Genomic DNA, 19477 nt, shown 5'->3' with positions numbered 1-19477 from the left:
CCTCACGCAACAGAGTCCTGATCTCTCACTGGGGTTTGAGCAACTACTGTAATACAAATACTACAGCATTCTTCACTTTGTCTCAATTGGATAGTGTTGTTAGATGGATGCAGCATGTTTCTATCAAGAAGTACTTGGCCGCACTTCTACTGGAGTGAAATGATCCCTTTAAATACATGGACCAATTATGGTTGGCCCTTGGCTCCACACATCAGAAAACCTCTCTGTCAGCAGCTGCAATATGGGGTGAAAGTTGGCTGATGCACTAGCAGGACCAGAATGGAAGCAAAGAAAAGGATCTCTGTTACAGGAGCTGTGGAGAGCCCTGACTCACTAAAAGCGGTCAGTTACAGCCTCGCTGGACTGTTTCTACCCATGGATGTTTTACTTAACATCTCTCAATAAGACCAAGAGCAGAAGGGGAAAAAAAGAGAAAGAAAAAAAAAAATATTATTCAGAGTGAACCTCTTTTTCTTTTTTGCTTTCAAGTTTTTGGGCATAGAACAAGAAGACTGCTTTTACATAGATTTTTTTTTTTTTTCCTTTGGTAATATCAATAAGAGTTTAAGGTTCCTTATCAGAAGTGATGAAAAAATTATAAACACAGAATAGCTGCCAATGCCCTTTAATTAAGAACCCTACCTGCACAGCTGTTAGTACCCAAAACAGCAGCAGGACTTCACTGAGTTCAAAGTTAAGATGGGTATTTACTTGAGGTTAACAAAGTCTCTAAGGCAGAAATATCCCTGACTCTTACATGCTTTCCAGCTTCCAGTCAGAAACATGAATTCTTCCCAGACTCTGGAGGAGCAAATGGCATTTGTGCAGCACATGGGATATGCTTGGTCTTGATGACATTGGCCCTGGCAAGTTTTGCATGCAAAGTGAGTAGCATGAATTGCAACAATTCAAACTATAAGTTTGTAAAGCTCATCTCACCATAGCCAGGCTTTCACAAAAGCAGATGAAACAAAGCTTCCTCCATACATCAAACACGTTGTTTCCTCCACCTTGGAAAATTGCATGGGAGGATGAGAGAAGTTTTCTCGTGATGCTGAGGCTTCATACTGCTTTAAGGGTTTCCCATCACTGTTGATGCAAGTGTAGTAATGATCTCCTCAGATAAGGCCTTTGTTACCAGTGACTTTATGTCAAACCAAGAACCCCTCATCATTTCTGATTTTCACTCAAGGTTCATATCAAAAGCTGAACCAATAGAGATACAGAGAAATGTATCACTTACAAAGGTGACATCTCCAGATGTCTCTGAAATGCCTGAAGAAGAAGGCAAGAGAACAGTGACAGATACAGGCATGCAAGGCTTAGAGGCAAATAACAGCAAGCCATCTCCATAGGAATCATCTTCATGACAGGACCTTTTATGAAACATGCTTCAAATCTTTTTCTTGGAGGCTTAGAAGTCTTCTCAGCTGTGTATTTCTGAGAAAGGTCCCAATGATGTAGACCAAGGAATTAAATTTAATTAGGTTTTACCTGTAAAATTTCTTTCAAAGAAAATTCTACAAAGTCAAACATTTGCAGTGTTGCTGAGAGCAACATGTCTGCAGGTCTCTAAAGCCCAAATGCAACGCTAAAGCATTCCTCCTGCCCAATACTTCACCTCAGCAACAGGACTCATGGCTCCAAACCCACAAATCCAAACATAACCATAACTTCAGAAAAAAAACAACCAACCAACCAAATGGGAATCAGAACATTACAGCATGCATCCAACTCTGAAGATGCTAAATACAGCCCAACAGGATAAACCATAGACTTAAATCCTATTCTTAACAGAAGAATAATATGTAGACAGTTACACACAAAGGGGATTCGTATAAGGTGATAGTGATGGTGATCAGACACGTGAGCACACCCACCTTATAGAGTTACAGAATGGTCTATGTCGCAAGGGACTGTAAAGATCATCTAATTCCAACCTCCCTGCCAGGGGCAGGGACACCTTCAACTAGTCCAGGTTGCTCAAGGCCATGTCCAACCTGGCCTTGAACACCTCCAGGAAGGGGACATCCCCAACTTTCCTGAGCAACCTGTTCCAGTGTCTCACCATCCTCACTGTGAAGAATTTCTTCCAAACATCCAGCCTAAAATCCACCCTCTTCCACCTTAAAGCCATTCCCCCTCATCCTGTGACTGCAAGTCCTTGTAAAAAGTCCCTCTCCAGCTTTCTTGTAGTGCACTTCAATTACTGGAAGGCTGCTATAAAGTCTCCCTGGAGCCTTCTCTTCTCCAGGCTGAACAGCCCCAACTTTCACAGCCGGTCCTTTACTGGGTTTCTACATTCCACACAGAGAAACTTGTGCAGGACTGCCCAGCACGGATCAGTATTTTTAATGTGCTGCTATTTATAAGAGCAAATTACTCTCCCCTCCCTTTTTTTTTTCTTTTAAAAAAAAAAAAAAAAAAAAAGAAAAAGAAAAAGAAGAGGGGGCCTCACTGCTGGGCTGCTCTAACGGGAAGATTTAAAAGCGGTCAGGCAATTTCAGGACTGCCTTGCAAAGAGTGGAGGAGATGAAAGTGAGTCCCACGGCACAGGCTCTGTTCCTCTCGCCCCACCTCTGCCAGGAAGCGCTCCTGTTCCCCTGGCAAGCGCAGCAGCTGGCTGCCTTCTCCTGCTCGGCCAAGGGTCCAGAGAACAGCCTTTCCAAACTATTCCCTTGCTGGAGGAGGAAATGAAAGCAAGTCATTTTCAAGAAAAGCAGGTTGGATTGTCCAACCCTTTCACTCGGGGAAGGGGGGGGGGGGGGGGGGGGGGTGGGGAGAAAAAAGAAAAGCAAAGACAAGAAAAAGGAATTCTAGAAGTAAAATTGCAATAGAGAAGGAAAGGCAAAACTTCACTTTTTTTTTTTTTGCATTGCAGAGAAATCTGAGGTTCACAGACTTGAGGCACAGACAACACATCTTTAAATGATTAAGATAAAGAGAGTGGGTAATAGATGAACGTTAAGAGACAGGGAGAAGTGAAAGTTTTTAACCACACTAAAATTGTGCAACCTTTCCTGCTTCCTAAAAGTAATTGCAATTAAAATGATTTACACCCTGGTCCAGGGTAAATCAGGAACAGAAAAGCACAGAGACTGCAGACCTCTCTTAGGAAGAAGTAGTAGCCAGTAGAAGTTCGTGCCACTAGCTGCCTGCAAACAGAAAATGCACCATGAAGAAAGAACTCAGCTTTCAGTTCCTTCTACTACTTTCCAAATTTACTGGCCTAGGAATTTTGTAGGCAGTTAGCTTCCCACTATCCCTAAAACACTTCATGAACTGCATGGGAAATGTGGCTGGTTACTGAGCCCAGAGATTATTATGAAGATGGACCTGGAAAGCTTAGGGGTTGCAAAACAAACAGTACAGCAAAACTTCAAGGAGCTCCTCTGCAGAGCTTCATGTACAACTAGCCCCAAATCATGGCTATCAGAGACAAGATTAATGTTGAATATGTCGTCATTCTCTTTTACACAGTAACTTGGCAAAACCAGACTGCTCCCTGAAGGTACCTGCTAAGTTTAGCTCCTGTTTGGTGTTAAAAGGATGATACTCAGAGTATCAACTCTTATTACTTAAATGCACACATTCCCAATTCAAAGGTCTTTTACTAAATCCCAGTCACTAGAGTGAGTTATGATTCATCATGCCTCCCCACAAAACTTCTAACCCAAGTGAAATTTCATCACAGGTTAAGGGGTCAGACCTCTGCATGGGCTAGAAAGAAATCTCCTCTAATTACTTTGCAACATGGAGTTACCAACTGAGTCAGTGACTTGGAGGGCTCCCATGTCTTGTGCTATTGAACCCCGAAACATTCTTTGCTTTCCAAAATTATGGTTTCTGGCAACAGAACTAACCTCACTGTGGACTGTCTGGCCCCTCGCTTTTTGAGGCACAAGCTCCCAACTGCACAAGCACTTGATAACACATCTCCACCTACCTCCTCCTCTGCTTTTTGGAGCTATGAGTGGCACTGCTCCCATCAGCACAAGGACAACCAACTCTGTCAGGCCATGCCGTTATATTCTGGTTTCTGTTGAAATGCACTCTCTGCTGCTTTCTAGAAACCTCTTATTTTAGGCTCTTGGTACTTCAGCAACTGAACACCTTCAAAGAGCCACATGTAGGCACCATTATACTTTGAAGATGCAACTGAGGTACTTTGGTTACACAGATGTTACAAGACTCAAAACTTAGGTAGAAGTGATTGCCTCGTGTTCTGCACAAAAAAAGAAGTCCCAAAGAACTGCACACATTCAGATTTAGTATTCCAAAGGAGACAGACGTGCAAAGATGAATAGATGAATGAGCTGAATTGATTAGAAAGAAGTGCTTACAGAGAAAGCAGGAACAGATAACTGACATACACTTAGGTTCCAGGACAGGTGGAAATGACACAATCAGCAAATCAGGTTAGAAAACTGCGACAGAAACTAAAGGCAACCATAACACAGTAACAGGTACAACTACAGCATCCTGGCTTGTACCAAAAACACTGTGTCGAGCAGCAGCAGTGATTGTGCCTGATGAGACCACAGCTTGAGTACTGTGTTCAGTACTCTGGGCACCACAGCACAGGAAAGACATTGAGGTCCTGGAGTGTATCCAGAGAAGAGCAACAAGGCTGGTGAGGAGCTTGGCAGGCATGTCATATGAGGAGCAGTTGAAGAAGCTGGGCTGGTTTAGTCTGGAGAAGGCTAAGAGATCTTACTGCTCTCTACAACTACCTGAAAGGAGGTATCTTCTCCCAAGTAACCAGCAAAAGAATGAGAGGAAATGAGCTTAAACTGTGCCAGGGGAGCTTTAGAAAAACATTAGGAAAAACTTATTTACTGAGAGAACTGAGTTGGATTACAGTTTGACTTGATGATCCTAAAGGTCTTTCCCAGTCTTAATGATTCTATGATTACAAACAAAAGTAACAACTGCTAAGAACTGCTACACACCACAAGATAAGAACCATGGGCAACAGTAGGAGAAAAACTAAACGGGTGCACCAGCTTCATGGCTAAGAAACTGAAAGATGAGATTTACTTAAGCACTAAGGACATTTAACAGTGATAGTCATCCATTGAAAGAGTAATACAAACATCTGAAATATACTTCTGTAGCTTAAAAAGCCTGGAAACCATAAGAGAAAAAGGTATTTTTGCAAATTTTTTTATTACTCTAACAGTAACTCAGAAGATCTTCAAACAATAGCTACTACAAGCAGACATTGTAAAATAAGCAAGACTAAATAACTTGCATCTAGACTTTTAAAGTCTTCCAAAGTATTATGTCAATTATTAAAATTTGCTTTCAATAGATCCCAAACACTGGGAAATGTCTTAAGGATTAAGGCTGACCATATTTGCACCCTAAACAGGGCAATCCATGCTTGCATATACAGTTAGCATTATACTGATCCCAAAAAAATATGCAAAGTGCAGGGATGAGAATCAGCTCAGTGGAACTAAGGGAGTATGAGCAACATTAGCTCAAGAAAAAAAGATCCCACAGGTCCATGATCTCAGTGAGTGAGACCAGTAATCCTGTTGGTAAGACAACTGTTTTAATGTCATGTGCTTGGGTAGCTGCAAGACATTTAATCTGGTGCTATATAATGACTTCATTAGGAAACAGGAACAACAGGACACTAGCAAGGCCAGTCAGTAACTGAATCGAAGCTTTGTGGTTTTATGAGACTCAAATTACAGCACTAGACAGCAAACCATTCTTGACAGATAAGCTTCTAACAAGGTCCCATAAAGCTCATTTTACTGTTTAAATACTATCTAATATTCTTATGTATCACCTGGAAGGAAACTAAACTATATATTGGCCAACAGTAGATGAAATAATGATAGGAATGTGAAAAATAAGAAGATGCATCACAAATACAGTGACCTGAATCTTGAATTATCAAGATATAAATGCCAGTAGAATAAATATGAAAATACAACTCTAGGACAGAGAAACTAGATCATACCTATAGAGTAGAGGACTTCACCTTGAGAATCAGCACCTGTGAAAAGGACTTAGGGAAGATCCTGATGGATAATTACCCAAGTATGAATTTTCACTTCTCCTTGTAGCGCTCCTGGCAAAGTCACTGCTGAAATTAGCCACATAAACTGTGTAATTAGAATTAGAACAGAGTCTGCAACATGCCTGTACTTGGTAACAGCAATGTCGTTGTTGAAATACTGTGTCCAATACTGCTGTCCACAACCTCAGCAGTGTATGAATAAAGCAGAGGAGTTTCAGAGGGAAAACTGAAAAAGTTAAGAAGTATCTCAAGGAGCACAGTTTATATAAGTTAAAAGAGCTGTGGCTCCACCACAGTCTATGGATCTGAAACATCCTCAAAGCTGGGTAAAGCAGCCCAAGCTGACCTCCTGGCTGCCTCATTGCAGGGTCTTCCAGGAGCAGCCACGACAGCTTGCTCTTGGCCAGATCAGTTCCTGTCTGCAAAACTTCCTTCTCCTGTGCGTGCCTACACAGTGCCCGCAAATTTGATAACAGGCTTTGAAAACAGCAAGTGAAGGTTTAAACCAGATTCCAATGCTAAAACTTGAAGCTAAACAAAACACAAGGATGCTTTCTTCTAGTTAATCAGTGGAAAAATTTACCAAGTATTATGTGAGATTCCCTTTCACAAAGGAACTAATTCAACAACATTCAATGGCATGCAAAATGCAGGTAGGGAGACCAGAATACCATCATGATGGCTTCCAGCTTTTTTCATCTCTAAGTGTCCATTCTGCCATAACTTGAAGCCTACATCAATCTAATCTTTTGTAAGTACCGCATGATGTTACTAGCTGTAAGTGTGAACAGACCTGGAACATTCTACCCTGAGAAGAACATCTCATCTCTGCTGAGATGACTGTCTCCTTCAGTTGTAAGGCAACATTCATGTTGAATGAGAAAACTGCTTGCAGGTCTGGCTGTCATAACATTAAGACACCTTGCATTCTATGACATTTTAACATTACTGTAGATTAAACAAGATGCAAGCCCTTTGGTTTAATTTCATATCCCATGAAAAATGGCTTGAGATCAAAACTCATCCCAACAGGATATAGGAAATACTGCACAGATAAAACACTAACCAAGAGTTTTCCTGTTCTGCTTGCCTAAAAAATCACTGTACAGACTTCAGTTTCAACACACGGGAAAAATCTGGAGTGGCTTTACGGACTCAAATTAAAATGCTCCAACTTTTCATCCTTGCATCAAAAGGTACCTCAAAAGTTAACTCACTATTTCATGAGCCACTTTGAGACATATCAAGTCATAGAGGCTTTATGTAAAAAAAAACCCCAACCCAAACACATGCACCTTCATGATGTAAGCACAGCTCCTACTTCCAAACTGCTTGGCTTTTAAGCTTGTAAATTCAGCATATATCATGCAGCAAACTGACTTTCACAAGTTGCTCTCCTGGCTCCAGCCCTAATCTCATTTTAAGATTTTATTGATAACATCAAACCACCTTGCTGGCTTAGCCCTGACCTTTCTTTATAGTCCACATTCTTACTCACAGCCTTTAGATTCTTCCCCTGCTCTGGGCGCTGAGGTCTGATTTTGCACATGTTCTTAAGAAGCCTCTGGATGGGGAGTGATGAGTTTCTAGACAAAAACTTGCTGTAGGGAGGATTATAGAGATATATCATGGCATGTTTATTTGCCAAGATCTTTGCAGTCAGATGGTCATTTATTTTAGATGGGGGGTGGTGTGGAATACCTAAGAAGTATAGGGCATGAATTCATGACTCCTTCTCTGCATTCTGCAATTCTTGCCATATTGCTGCCATATGCTGTTCCCAGAAGACATCTGTCATCAAATGTTTCTGTCATTAAGACACTAAGGTGTTTACTTTTAAAAGTGATTTTTTTGGGTCATTTTGGGTTTTTTGTGCAAAGCCTCAAGCAGAAGAACATCTCTCATGGCAAGTCAATAAAAGGGAAAGCACCACATTACACCAATACATCCCAGTATGTCTTGAAGATGTGGCTGGTCTGTGAAACAAAGGAACGGCACTCTACACCTGATCCAAAAACTTTTGCAGTCAATGGAAAGACTTCCAGTGCTTTCAGAAGGCTTTGGACCAGGGCCCTTAATCTGGGGAACATACTCTCAAAAGGCAGAAAAATGGGAAGGTTTGACTGTATCATATGTATAGCTGGCCTAGTGGCAAGTGTGCATGAGGCAGATTCTTTTCCAGACTCTACCTCAACAAATACACTTCCAGCCAGAAAAAATTAAGTCTCCCAATAAAGTGGGTAAATAACAGGACTCCGACTTGGAAGGAGGTAAGTTCCTTCAGACACACGATATTGTTGTAACTGAGTCTCTGGCCACCATTATAAAGATCTCTTTTTCTAGATCCTTTTGGGGCTCTTTCCTTCCCTGATTAGCAATGGGAATGTGAAATTTCCAACTACATGGCTCCTAGTATTGGGGAGAAATGCTGGGATGGGCATCCAGATTCAGAGAGGGAGAGAAAGCTCAGATGCTCAGCAATCTTTTCTGAACCCACCCTAACTGGGACAATGCTGCTCGCTCAGCTGCCTCGCTTTCCAAACTGTATATCCTGGCAGGAAGCCTCTCAGTTCCTATCACACCACCAGATCAGAAGAGCAGTTTTATTTTTAAGAGAGCTGGAACTTGTTCTTCACTTACAAACTTAGAGATGTATATATGTCTGCTGCAACAGCCTGCCATTATATGCTACATAAACATGCAACAAGCACAACAAATGAAATGTACAGACATCTTTCAGCATAACTCAACGTTGAAATGTGCCTATTCCACTTCCAAAGTGTGCATCAGAAAAAATGAGAGTATAGAGCAGTGATTGGCACAAGACACATTGAGCCTTTGCTCTGCCAGGGAGGCCCAGTGCCAACTACAACAGCCAAGAAAACTGGGCTGGATCTCTGAGAGATTGGGCGAGAATGAGAACACCAAGGATCTGCATGGATCCAACACATCTCCAGGCAGTTTAAAATGTCCTATCATGTTAGAGAATACAATATATCACTTATCCTTCTGAGAGAAAACATCCCCTATATCCCCTGTAGGTATTTGGATGAAGAAATGAACTGCCATTACTGCATGTATCACTGGACCTGACACCAGGTATCTGTGAATTCTGTTTACTAGTTATTCATGAAGTGCTCTGTTTGGGTATTATCCAGTCAGTTGGATCAATTCCTGCATCAAATCTTCAAGCAGGAAGGCCAGGAATTGCAACGAAAATGACAGAGCTGCTCTTCCATCATCACTTTCAAGGGAGAGAAGAGCTGTCTCTCAAATTTGGTAAGCTGGGTTATACCTGGGACCAACCAGAGGTGGGACTAGAAGCATCTGGTGAATGCCAGATCCCAACCACACTGAGCCTGTCAGCTACTTCTGCCATTCCAACCCGCTGCTGCATCTGAAGAAGGCAAATTTCTAGCATTGTTTTTACACATCACTAGGAAGATGGAATGTTCTGCAGGTGTTGCTTCTTGCTGCCATGCATCTTGGTGGTCATAGAGAAGATCTTTGTGATTGTTTGCCTAAACCCCCCAAAAGAGTCATTTTATACATACTTGACAACAACCATTCAAATAAGCAAACACTGTTCTCTGTTCAATGTGGTGTATTGAAGATCACCTATAAACACAGCTGTGGGCTCAGGATTAACAAGAATTGCTGGGCAGAAGCCTTCATCAAGTATGGAATTACTAGGTACTCTCTGACCACTTCAAAAGAGTCAGTGCTGCTAAGATCTATTAGTTATTCAGCCTCCTAAGTACAAAGTCCACCCACAGGGTTGGGGGGTTTTGTGGGTTGGATTTTTTTTTCTCTCCCAAGGAATGAAAACTAACACATTCTGATTCCTATCTTTCAGTCATCACTATGATAAAGATAAATTACCATCACTATTTCAGTTGAACTGGCTGCTGAATTGCAAATGCTATATATAAACAAAAACAAATAAGAGGAGGAACTTCAACAGGCTTAACATGCCTTTTAAAATTCAAGCAAGGGTTTAAAAGAGATGAAGCCAGGGAAAACACTGGATACTAACACCAGCCAAACAGGGAAAAATAACGAAGTTGTAAGCCTGAAAAACTGAAATGGAAAGAATGACAGATTTACTGCTGTATTTGATGCACATAACCACTGATAGACTCACCCCAGGAAGTGTTGAAATTACCATCACTGAAATGAATCCAGAAGCTAAAAATTAAATTATCTTTCCCAGAACATTCCAATTTGGGCTTTGGCAACAACAGATGTTTTAATGCTCTTAAATATATGCACACGCGCGTGTGCACGCATGCACACACGCACTCATACACTTAGTATAGTATCCTCTTTCACACAAGACCTCCCTCTTAGTTTTCACAAAGTCAGACTGAACTCACGGTCATTCTGCAAAGTCTGTTCTTCAAAGTCTCTGCTCAAATGCACAACTGTCAGATTAAGCAACCTATAAGGAGCCTTACAGAAGCTCCAAGTTACGAATGAATGGCTATTTGTGAGCTCGCCTGACAAGACAGATGCAGTATTTGTCAGCGCGGTGTGGATTAGATATGGTGGGAAGGAGCCAAACAAGCAAAGTGAAAGGTCAGCATCACAACACTTCCCTTCTTCCTCCCTCAGGTCATCTAAAATGATGCCACAGCTTTTGATGAAGTGTAATACAGTACTCGATTTTCATTCAACCTACTGTGCAGAAAGCAATAGTCACACAAGTGAAATAAAAATGAGTGCAGAGGGAGAGAAGAACAGGAACATCTGAGTGCAAGAAAGTTGCAACAGAGGAGCATCTCCAAGACTGACAGAACACAGCACATATTTGGAAGTTTGGTGATACTTGAATTGAGACCACCCTATGGAAGTTGAAACAATGCATTGTTCTCCCTGTATTATAAAACATGGTATTATGAGGGTTAATTCATGTTGAAAGATACAGCTATCCCAATCTCCAGCTCAAAGCAGGGTTAGCTATGAGGTCAGCTTATAATTTCTACTTTATTTATAATAATCTTAAATCAGCATCATGCCAGAGAACCCAAACAGCAACACAAGATATATTTCAATGGAGCCTATCTTTCCACAGCAGATGAGCAGTCTCCCTGCACTGCTGTCTTAGCTCATCCCACCTCACCTCCTCGGCAAGGAGCCAGGAGCTTTCCAAGTAGCGTGCATGAACTGCTGTGTGGTTCCCTTTGGAAAATCTAGCTAGTTTAAAGAACACTACACCACCCAAAGAGGCAACTTCTCTACTCTGGACCAACTTGCAGAGGACCAAAAACATGTAAAAACCTGCTTACCAGACAGGTCTAATGAAGCCAGGTCTAGCACTTCAGTTCTCCAGGGCCGATCCTGTGCCATCTGAGCTAAGAGAACCACAGTACTAAACAGGCTCATGAGTCATTCATAAATTCAAAACAACTGGTCACACTGGAAGGAGATAAAACACAACCCTTCACATTGAGGGTTTTTTCAACTTCTCATCATCTTGTCACAGACGTATCTTTGAGTTTTTCTTCTACACCTTGCAGCTAAATGTCTTGTACAGTTGGATGCCCAGCCACAATCACTTAACAGCAGCAAGGACAGTGAAGACAAGTGTGGGAAGCTGTTCCCCTGCTTAAGAGATACTACTGCAAGAAGCCAACTAACAGCAATGCTGCAGCTGGGTACCTACAAATCCACATCACAGACTGACAAAGAAACAAGCAGCAGCCTGTGGTTAAAGGCAGGATGCAAACTTTCCCTAATCAAAAGACCAAACTTTTTAGTCTAAACAAATCAGCAGAAGCATCCATAACACAGTATTACATTAAATAATACCTGGGGAGTATATTAGCCTCAAGCTAGAAACTGCCTGCCTGAAAATGTGCAGCATGTGGTTTCACAACAGGAAGAGAAACACTTGTGTGTCTTCACTCATGACTTGTTCTGTCACCACACCCTGGGGCTCCTCTCTTTATCTGTAATACAGGAGCAGTCTAGCACAGCCATTGCAAGAGCAAAAGAAGCTAGCTGTCTGATAGTCAGTCTTCTCAGGGACTGCAGGAGTACTGAAGAGCCTCTTCTCTCCTCTCTGAAAAATCTTGTAAAGCATTTCCTCCTCACTGGGCTCCAATGCCCAAATGACAGATTTCAATGCAGTGAGTGGGATTTAACTGTCCGGTTTTGTTCATCCCTGCAAACGCACCATAAACCAGGCCCCAACTCAGGAAGCTAATTAGGCATACACAGAGCCTTAATGTTAATGAGTCCATTCATGTGTGTGAAGCTCTGTACATGTTTCAGAGCTGTGCTGAACCAAGGACAACAGCCAGCAGGTCTCATTCATCCTTTCACTCAGCTCTGGTGCAGGCAGGACTCTCAGACAGAAATATACTGGAAGCATTAACTTTGAAGCAACACAACCATCCTGGTGACTACTATTGTCCTCATGCAGTGCACCAAGGATGACCAAGGCTAAAACTAGCAGATAACAAAGATGGTGTTTTGCCTTCTTCACACAATCACCGACTTGAATCCAGTCCTGCAATTAACTGGAGACAGCATGGGTGGCATAAACTCTGGGCACTCCCTGTGCATCTCCAGCCATGAGCAGAAGACAAAGGCACATTTCACGATAGATGTCTTAGACTGTGAAACATTCCCACTACCAATGGGCTGTGGGGTGAGGAGAGGCAGGGTCTGTGATGCACAGCTAAACTCTTCATAGACCAAATGAGAGTGAAAATGCCTCTTTAAAACAGTCACCAGAGATAAACTCAAGAAGGGTTACAGAAAGGACTTGGGAATATAGCCTTTGTGTCTTTTATGTCTTCTGTTCTTGCAGCATTAAAGAGGGAGGTCAAGAGTATTTCACTTTTCTGTAGGCCTGGCCCTCTGTAAGAAACACAGGGACCACATACCATGCCAAACTAGCCTGAGACTTCCTCCTCTCCCAACCTGACACCATGCTTACAGCAAGACACTGATTATTCACAAGGCAAGCAGGAAACACAAGTGGTGCATCCCACCATCTGCCCCATGAGTGGGAGTGGAAGAGGAGCACTCTCTGATTTCAGCTGCCCTTAGCTAGTGCACAAAGAGCATGTTATTTTACTACCCCTCTTAGTATGTAGGGGACTACAGTCCAGAAAATTACCTAGTCCATTTTTAAAGCTATTTGCAGTTTCCTGGGTGTTTTTTTTTTTCTTCATCACCTGGTGATGCAGTAAGTGCCATACATGAACAAAGAGCAAGGAACCCTTCCTCCCCTGCCTCTCCTCAGGGAAGCCTTTGCATTGCTTCAGGTCTTCTCTGCAAACCAGAGCCTATGCCTGGCAAATGCCTCCTACAAGAGGCGCTCCAGACCATAACCGTAAAGCCAGCATAGCTGGAGGGTTATAAAATAAGGTATTCTATAGGAAATCCTGAAAGATTAAGTTCTGTGTTCTGCTAAATGCAAACACACGGAAGCCGCACAGCTGTAGCTACTAACAGCATGGCGATGATGCAGTCAGTACCAGCAGATGGGGGGCATGGCACTCCTGCACAAGTAACTTCGGTACCCTGAACACAAGGAGACCATGTATGTATAATTGCTGGTAAATTGAGTCCTTGTTGATAAAGTAGAAGCATGCCATTGTGCCCAGACAGTTTATAATGTTGTCTTTCATGAGGGGAATACTCAGCAGAATGATGTTCTATGTAAAGCAATATTCACGGTACAGAGTTCCCGAGAAAACTAGTCCTACTACTCGGTGCAGGCTCCTTCATACTGAAGTAGTTTAAAACCTGTGCAGCACCAGGCCCAAACCCAGAAGAACTATGATTTCATAGGCTACTGAGTACTTACAGGCCTATCTCCAAGAATGCAGAACACTTAAAAATTTACCTGCTTTAGCCTTAATCCATCAGTGTGGACCAACTCACTGACTTGGGATAAAAGTTGCCATGAATGAAGACAACGGAATTGAGTCCCAGCCCTTGCATACACATGCTGCCTGTTCTTCTTGAGTATCCCAGTTATGCATTGGTATTGCAAGTCACAATCCTCAACTGTGTTAGCACTAAATTTCCGTTTATTAGCAGCGCAATGATAGCTATCACCCAGCCTCAAATAAATAAGTAGATCAAGTATACCAAGATAATCAATGAAACCCTGATCAGTAATAAATTTCTAATGTGGTCCTGTTTTCAGAGTGACCAGTTTTAAGCTTCTACTCAGGTAACTCCTCCCAGCACTGAATTCACAAGACCTTTTCTGATATTGTGCTCAGCTTCCATAACCCACCTCCTTCTTTGAAACCACTCTGTAAAGCAACACAATTTCTGACTGCCAACTGGACTTAGGAGACATTCAGACTCTCGATATCTCATCCATGCTGTTGTGAGCACAATGCAGGCAGGTATGCTTAACAGATAAAAGCTTTTTGTTTTTTCCATACCCCCCTGTAGTATTTTTTCTTCCATTGCTACCTCTCACACCTGTTGTTTTTGGGTTCAGCAGTCCCTTACTTGCTGTATTTCCACATATAGTCTGACTTGACGTGTCTTTAACCTTAAGTGGACTGTCAAGCCAGATGCCAGATGCCCCCTTACTTCCTCAGTGCAAACTATCAGTAAACCTTAGCACAACTTTACTTTGAGCCTTAAACTAACAGCATGTGAAAAGATTAATACGAGTAAATTCAAAACTAATCAGATCCCTTCTTTAAATGTTGACACAGTATTATTTATATCCCATAAATACCTTCTTGACTAAAATTCATCCCAGGAGATTGGCACCTTGCCAGTTCTATTCATATTTACTGTATTTATACAGTACAGTTGGCCAAGGATAATATTTAAGACAAAATATGCCTTAGGGCATATACAATATCTCTTATAGTTTTCCTTTTAAATCTCCACATTGCTAAAAATATTTAGTCTGAACTTTACAAAATGCCCCACGAAGACCTATCAGCAATCTGCAGTGATATATTGCTGACTATGAGTATAATTAGAGCATATTTGTAATACTTGAGTTGTAGTCAGTTACTGAACACTAACAACTTGTGGTAAAAACTGAACCACTGATCTTTCCCATGCCTTCCTTCCAGCAGCTTTTGACCTCCAGTGTGTTCACACTGATCCCCTTCTCCCTCCTGCCTCCCTCCAACACAGCAGAAACTATAGAGTTAAAAAAATTCACTCTGAGATGGCTAGGAGAAAGTACCCACGGCAGCCAAAGCTGTGCTTTCAATTTCTTCCTTTAAAATATGGTGGAGCAATTTCTTCCTTTCTGTCTTTTTTGGAAAGGTTCTCTTCATCCAGCATAACTAGAGAGCAGTGGAAAAACAGTTAACCTACTTACTCTGATGTTAGCGACAGCCCTCGCACAGTAGTACTGGATCTGCTGCTAACTGGCCTTCCGATCCCAAACGTCTGATGCACTCTGTTGGTAGATACCTGCAATCTCCCTTGCTCTTCCAGAATCGATACTTCAGTAGAAATCTGGCCTCAGACAAAACTTAAAAATAGATCCACCTTTTGTCAACACCATCCAAGTCTCTGACCACAGATATTTTAATTTTCTGGAAAGTATGCGGCTGCATTTTGGACTATCAGTTCTTTGTCGTTTGCTCATGTGAAGCAAAAAAAGGACAGATGTGCTCAGGGTGGCTGCACTTTACAGTTCTCAGGGAGTCTGTGTCACAGGGTCAACTCCATGAGCCAAGGCACTACTATCAGTCTTCCTAACCTCTGCCCATTGGTGGCTGCTCCTCTGCTCAGTGCATGACCTTACAGGTCTCAAAACAAAGTGCCAGCTTCAACCACAACCACTAGCAAAATACAGTACACCAATGAGGAAAATAGACATGATTTCTGCGTTCTCACTATGGGTAAGAGTTATACTGAAGCCTTCTGCTCATACCCACTTGGCTCCAAATATACATATATTTAAAAAAAAAAAAAAAAAAAAAAAAAAGGTATTTCTTCCCCGAGGGTAATGAGGGTGGAGTGTATTTATCATGGCTATTATAGATGGTGCCATAATTACAATAATAAAATGGCTCTGACTGCCAGGATGTCCTGTACCTGATGCTGTCATTTAAGAATAAAGGAAGAAAGAAAGGCAGCTGCACCAAGCATGGGGTTCAGATACCTTGGCTGGCATCCTGGGACTATCACATGCAAGATGGAGCAAGCCCCAAAGCCACAACTTGCTAAACTAAAAATAAATAAGGGGAAAATGCAATTAGAAACTCTAGGATAAAGTTACTAAGATGGCTGTATTATCTATTTAAGCAAGAGGTATGCGCTTTTTCCAAGACAGACAGCAAGCGTACAGGGCATCAAGTGGTGGGGGAGGGAAGGCAGAAAAAAGTGAGTGAAATGAAGAGAGTAGGGACTAGGGTTTGGATATGTGAGCAGTGAAGTTATTTTCTTCTTCTGGTATTTCACTTTCCTCAGTATGATGATGATCTAGATTCTTTTAAGGGAGGTCGGTGCTCTTTCTTTCCTTCTTTTTTTCCCCTTCCCTATATACTTAAACTTCACTCCCAAAACAAAAAGGCACGTCTTTATGATTATTAATCACTCTAAGTGGATTTGGTCAGCACAGAGCATTTGTATCCTTTTGATTCTTTTGGTGCAAAACGTGGCATGGATCACCAGAAGGTTGTTAAAAAACAGCAGAAAGCAGACGGGCTGAGACAGGTTCCAAGAACCAAGGCTTCCCAGAAGGGAAAACTTTTTCTGTACCTGAAATGAAAGCTCCTATGAAGTGAAACAGGAGGCTAGCTAAAATGGGAAGAGGAGGGAGGATGTCTATGTCTCTATCCTCCCTGAGCACCAGGACAAATGTTGTGGAGGGGTGCAGACAGAAGAGAGGACAGTGACTTTTTGTATTTTTTTTTAAGACTTCCTTTTCTTTTCAGTTATAGAGAGATGGAAACCTGCCCAATTGAGACGCTCCAAGGGAAACAGCAGCGGAAAGATATTGGCTCTTTTTGGAGGCTGCACACCAGGCTGTGGAGGAGCTAAGCCCACTGCTAGGGAAGAAGCAAGACCCTGGGCAGGTACCAGGCAGTGGGAAGCAGAGGCACCTTCAGGGACTTCTGTGTGACTTCACAGTGGATTGGAAACCTGGCAAGTCTGAGGGGATGGCTGACCACCCAGACAGGAATAAGCATGCCCCCACCACCTAAAGGAAACCCTAGGAGCCACCACCTAAGGGATGCTGAGGCTAAGAGCAAACAGCAGAAGAAGATTATGATGCGTGGGGCTGGCATTTGACAGTGCTGGGCACTGCCAAGCCTCGGGGGCAAAATTACACACACATGCACAAAGACAAGAGGACTTACTTTCGGGGTAAAAAGGCTGCATGTCTATTTTGTAAACTTCTTTGGCATAATACTCCTCGTCGCTCCTCTCCCTTTCACAAGTGGCAGCTCTGTGGTTGGCTTTCTCTTGCAGCAGGTCCCTGGTGCTGTTGTAGATAGAGATAACCTCCGGAGGTACCTCCTCGGGCTCGGGGTACTCGTCCGGGGGGCTGGTGAGCTTCAGTTTGCTCAAGATCTGCCCCCGGATCGCCTCGATTCTCTTGCGCATAAACTGATCCATGTCGAGGGTGCTGCAGGTAGACAGGCTGAAAGCCACGGTGGCCAGATCCACGGTGAGGAACACGCTCAGCAGATAGCAGTGCATTTTAAGTGTTTAAATACAGCGCCCCCCCAAAAAAGAGTGACTTTAGCAACGAACAACAAGGGGGAAAAATATTAAAAAAAAAAAACAAAGAGGGATGTGTACAAACAAAGGGAAGACCTGCAGACAAAATGCAGTTAAAAAACGGACTGCAAGGACGACTTGCAATCGAAAAACGCACAGAAGGCGTCGGTGAAAAAAAATATTATAATATTAATTTAAAAAAAAAAAAAAAGGCAGCAAGTTGCTACGAATATGTAAAATTCAGGGGTGGACTGAGCCGGACAGCAAAAAAAGGGGGAGAACCCCCCAAACAAGATAAACAAACCCGCGACTGAAGTAAATGGAAGCAAGACTGTTCTCAGCGCGCTGGCGAAGCAGCTGGAAAACCAAAAACTGCAGAGAAAAAAAAAAAAAAAAAAAGGAAGGGAAAAAAAAAAAAGGAGGAGAGGGGAAGAGGCAGCGCTGGGTATCACGGGGCGCTGCCGCAGCCGGCGGGGCAGAGGGTGCCGGCGCGGCGCTGAGCCCCGCCGTGCGCCCGCGGCGCCCGGCTGCTCCGGGCGGGCAGCAGCAGCGGCACCGCCCCGCTCCTGGCGGCGCTCAGCCCCCGCGGCGGCGCCGGCAGAGGCGCGCACGTGTGCGCCCGGCTGCGCCGAGCCCCGGCCCCCACGGCCGGGCGGAGCAGCGGCGGCCCCTTGCCCCGGCGGCGGCAGCGAGCAGCAGCGGTGATCCTCCGGCTGGCCGCGTCCTGCAGGCTGCTGCGTGCGCCCCGCGCTGCATGCACCGACCCACCCCCGCCCGGGCCGCTGCGCGCTGCAGAGCTTTTTTTTCCAGCTCCCTCCTCTTCCTCCTCCTTCCGAAACGCCAACCCCACGCTGCAGTCAGCGAGGCAGCGCCGCCGCCCCGACAGCCTCCCCCGGATCGCAGGCGCGGAGCGGCTGCCTTGGGCTGGCCACGGCGGGCAGCGCCGCTCTGCCCCCGGCCTTCCCCTCGGGAATGGGGACGGGGCTGGCCCCGGCGGTGCGGTACGGTGCGCAGCTCCCGGCGGATCTAGCGCTCCGCCTGGCTCCCCCCGCCCGCCGCCGCCCTCGGGCCCTCGGCTCTCCCTGCGAGGAGGGGACGGGTGCCAGCAGATAACATCACGGCCGCGCAGGGAGAGGGAGATTTATAAGGTCTCCCCGCCCCACGTGCTCGCCTCGCCGCGAAGTGACGTGGAGGGGCTGCGGGTAGCGGAGGGCTCCGCCGGCCCCCCGCCGCCGCCCGCCTATTTATTCCCCTCGGCGCAACCGGGCGAGGAACTCGCCGTAGCCCGACCGCTGTCCCTGCTGTCTGCCAAGGTGCCTCACCCCGGGGTGAGGGGGCGAGGAGAGGGGAGGGGAGGCAACCCAGAACAGAGGAGAAAAAGCAACTCCTGCCCTACCTTTTTTTTTTTTTTTTTTTAAATGCTATTCAAGTTTTTTTTTTCCTTCTTAAAAAGGACGGCTTTAATGTTTCTTGTACCTGTTAATAAAAGTAATCGGGCTACATTCCCCCTCTTGCTTTAGAAGAAGAATTGACGCCTCTCGGAAAGTGTTTCCGCGAAGGGGCTGAGGGTAAGGGTCTGCCCCCTGCACCAGCAGCAGGAGCTGTTCGGGCTTTGCCTTGCCCCTCGCTTTCCTTCTACGTTTCACTTTCCAAGCGTGTTTTGGGCAGTTCTAAGCCCTCCCCGCTGCCGGGCCGCTTGGTAAATCAGTGCTGCCCGCCAAGCAGGGACGGGATGAGAGACGAGGTCTCCTCTCCTGTCGG

The 19477-nt window shown here is 44.2% G+C and overlaps 1 protein-coding gene across 1 annotated transcript in view; it reads right to left on the bottom strand.

Moving 5' to 3' along the window:
* Nucleotides 1-17774, bottom strand: part of TGFB2 (transforming growth factor beta 2) — a 62104-nt gene extending 44330 nt beyond the window's left edge. The window contains exon 1 of the mRNA XM_009900075.2: nucleotides 17353-17774. Within this exon, the coding sequence (XP_009898377.1) occupies nucleotides 17353-17695 (343 nt within the window). The 5' untranslated portion in view covers nucleotides 17696-17774. The remainder of the gene's footprint in view (nucleotides 1-17352) is intronic.
* Between the last annotated feature and the right edge of the window lie 1703 nt (nucleotides 17775-19477).

The sequence above is a fragment of the Dryobates pubescens genome, chromosome 2 (genome assembly GCF_014839835.1).
Source record: "Dryobates pubescens isolate bDryPub1 chromosome 2, bDryPub1.pri, whole genome shotgun sequence".
NCBI classification, from domain to species: Eukaryota; Metazoa; Chordata; class Aves; order Piciformes; family Picidae; genus Dryobates; species Dryobates pubescens.
Note: the sequence above shows the minus strand (reverse complement) of the source record. Positions and strands in the feature narration are given on the sequence as shown.